The sequence below is a fragment of the Rhincodon typus genome, unplaced genomic scaffold, assembly GCF_021869965.1.
Source record: "Rhincodon typus isolate 14 unplaced genomic scaffold, sRhiTyp1.1 hic_rhity00005095, whole genome shotgun sequence".
Lineage (NCBI taxonomy): Eukaryota > Metazoa > Chordata > Chondrichthyes > Orectolobiformes > Rhincodontidae > Rhincodon > Rhincodon typus.
The window spans coordinates 3,480-6,135 of record NW_025970733.1 but is presented as its reverse complement, the minus strand read 5'-3'; the positions used below and the strand labels follow the sequence as shown (position 1 = coordinate 6,135).

At 55.7% G+C, this 2,656-nt stretch overlaps 1 protein-coding gene across 1 annotated transcript in view; it reads left to right on the top strand.

Moving 5' to 3' along the window:
- LOC125482030 (protein capicua homolog) overlaps positions 1-1,988 on the top strand; it is a 3,309-nt gene extending 1,321 nt beyond the window's left edge. The window contains exon 3 of the mRNA XM_048594000.1: positions 734-1,988. Within this exon, the coding sequence (XP_048449957.1) occupies positions 734-1,005 (272 nt within the window). The 3' untranslated portion in view covers positions 1,006-1,988. The remainder of the gene's footprint in view (positions 1-733) is intronic.
- Positions 1,989-2,656: the final 668 nt, after the last annotated feature.

The window sequence follows — 2,656 nt, the reverse complement described above, 5'->3', positions numbered from 1 at the left end:
TGTGTGTGTGTGTGTGTGTGTCAGGTACAGTGGGGCACTGTGTGTGTGTGTCAGGTACAGGGGGGCACTGTCTGTCTGTGTGTGTGTGTCAGGTACAGGGGGGGCAGTGTCTGTCTGTGTGTGTGTGTCAGGTACAGGGGGGGCACTGTCTGTCTGTGTGTGTGTGTCAGGTACAGGGGGGCACTGTCTGTCTGTGTGTGTATATCTGTGTCAGGTACAGGGGGAGCACTGACTCTGTGTGTGTGTGTGTCAGGTACGGGGTGGGCACTGACTCTGTGTGTGTGTGTGTGTCAGGTACAGGGGGGGCACTGACTCTGTGTGTGTGTCAGGTACGAGGGTGGCACTGTCTGTCTGACATTGGCACACCCTCCCAGCCCTGCATCCCACCTGCAGTGGTTTGTTTCCCTGCACTCTCCCCAGTGAAATACCCCCCCCAACCTACCCCCGTCAGTACCTCCCCTCCCCACCTCATTTCCCCCAGACTCTGCTCTCTCCTGGCCTCGTGTTTCTCCCCCTCTCCCTCGTCTCTCAATTCCCTTGGCATGTTCAGTCTGTAATGTGGCACATTAATATGACCACCATCTCACTGTGACAACACAGGGTCAGTGGGCTGAATGTCCTCTCCCGGTCTCTGATTCCAAACGGATAGCACCAGTGGAGCAATACAGCAGGAACGGGGAAGTAGGGATGCAGTACGGAGGCTTGTTTACTGACGGACTGTTCTCTCCCACAGCCCATGCCACAGCAAGTTTCCAGACCCGGTACTCTGATATTTTCCCCACCAAGGTCTGCCTGCAGCTGAAGATTCGGGAAGTGAGGCAGAAGATCATGCAGACAGCGACCCCGAACGAGCAACCGCAGAGCTCTCTGTTTGTGCCGACCTCTCCTCCAGGCCAGCCGTGCCCGGACACCAGGCCCGATGACGAGGGAGAGCTGGCAGAGGAAGCGGAGAGGCCAGAGCCAACTCCAGGAGAGAGTCCTGAGCCTGGCAGTAGCACCAGGTGATGGCAGAGGCCTGGCAGCTGGCACAGCACGGCACACCTTTTATATGTAAAGACCGTCCGAGAGCAAACCAAACAGAGCCTGCTTCCCCCCCTACCTCCACCCGTCCAGGAGCGATGTGTCAGCCTGGTAACGAGACCCCTGTGAGTGGGGGTGAGGGGGTGCGATCAGATGGGGCAAGGCGCCCACTGCCCTAACGTGGGGCCCATTTTGGAGCGGTCTGCCTGAAGACCACCCCCTCCCCACCCCACCTCATGACGCTCTCCGTGTGTGTGCGTGTGTGCGTGTGTGTGTGTGTGTGTCTGCCGATGGTGGGGGATGGCAAAAGGTGCCGGGGTCGGTGGGGGTGGATTGCAGGCTTTGTAATCGCTCTGTCGCTTTACGTCAGGGACCGCACACACCGCGCTCCTGCACACACCAGACAGAATCGATCAATCCGAGGAGATCTGTCCTTCATCCGCCTCCCTTCTCCCCCCCCACCCCTCCAGCTCACCCTGTCCGAGAGGGTGTGGGCCTGGGTGGTGGGGGGGGAGCATAGACTGCTTTCTGTTTGTCTCCAACCGCGGTTGTTTTTATCAGAACTAATTGTATTGGGAGCTCTGTACAGATTCCAAACCATGTTATTGATTCCAGCTAAGCCTGCCCTACCACTCCCCACCCTGCTAATCCCTCTGTTACAACTCTCTCTCTCTTTCTGCTTTAAATCTCCCTTCCCTCCCTCTGTCACCATGTCTCTCCATGTACTCTTCCCTCCTTCTGTCTCTGTCTCCCACTCTCTCCTCCAGCACTTCTCCATGCCCTCTGCTTGGGTCACTTCCACTATGCGCTGTTCCTGTCTCTCCCTCCCTCACCCTCCCCCTGTTCTCTCCTCATACACCCCCTGCGGCGAAATCTTGTGCTAAAGCATTCTGTACAGAAGATGTAAAGTTGCTTTGTATTATAGATTGAAGGTGCCCCTGAGGGGTGCCATCTCTGAATTGTGAAAACTGTGTTTTTCATCTGTCACCAGCCTAACACAACTATGCCATGCTGCTCACCATCACCAGTGTGCCCGAGTCTCCCCAAATCCATTAACAAGATGTGGGCATTGCTGCCCATCCCTAATTGCCCAAGAGTCAACCATATTGCTGTGGGTCTGGAATCACATGTAAGCCAGACTAGGTAAGGATGGCACTTTCCTTCCCTAAAGGGCATTGGTGAACCAGGTGGATTTTTCCAACAATTGACAATGGATTCATGATCATCATTAGATTCTTAATTCCAGATTTTTATTGAATTCAAATTCCACCGTCTGCTGTGGTGGGATTCAAACCCGTGTCCCCAGAATGTTACCTGGTCTCCGGATTAACAGTCCAGCAATAATACTATTTGGAACAAGCTCCTCTACCACTCCATTGGTACTGGGTCTGTGCCATCAGACAGACCCCATTCCTGCGGCAGTACTCCCCAATCCCAATTTGGCCCACATGCCAGAGAGGACAAGGAACATGGTGAGCCAGGAGGAAACATAGCCACCAGTAATGGCACAGAAAGCTACCATAGACAGCGCGGCGCTCCCTCAGCGCTGACCCTCCGACAGCGCGGCGCTCCCTCAGCGCTGACCCTCCGACAGCGCGGCGCTCCCTCAGCGCTGACCCTCCGACAGCGCGGCGCT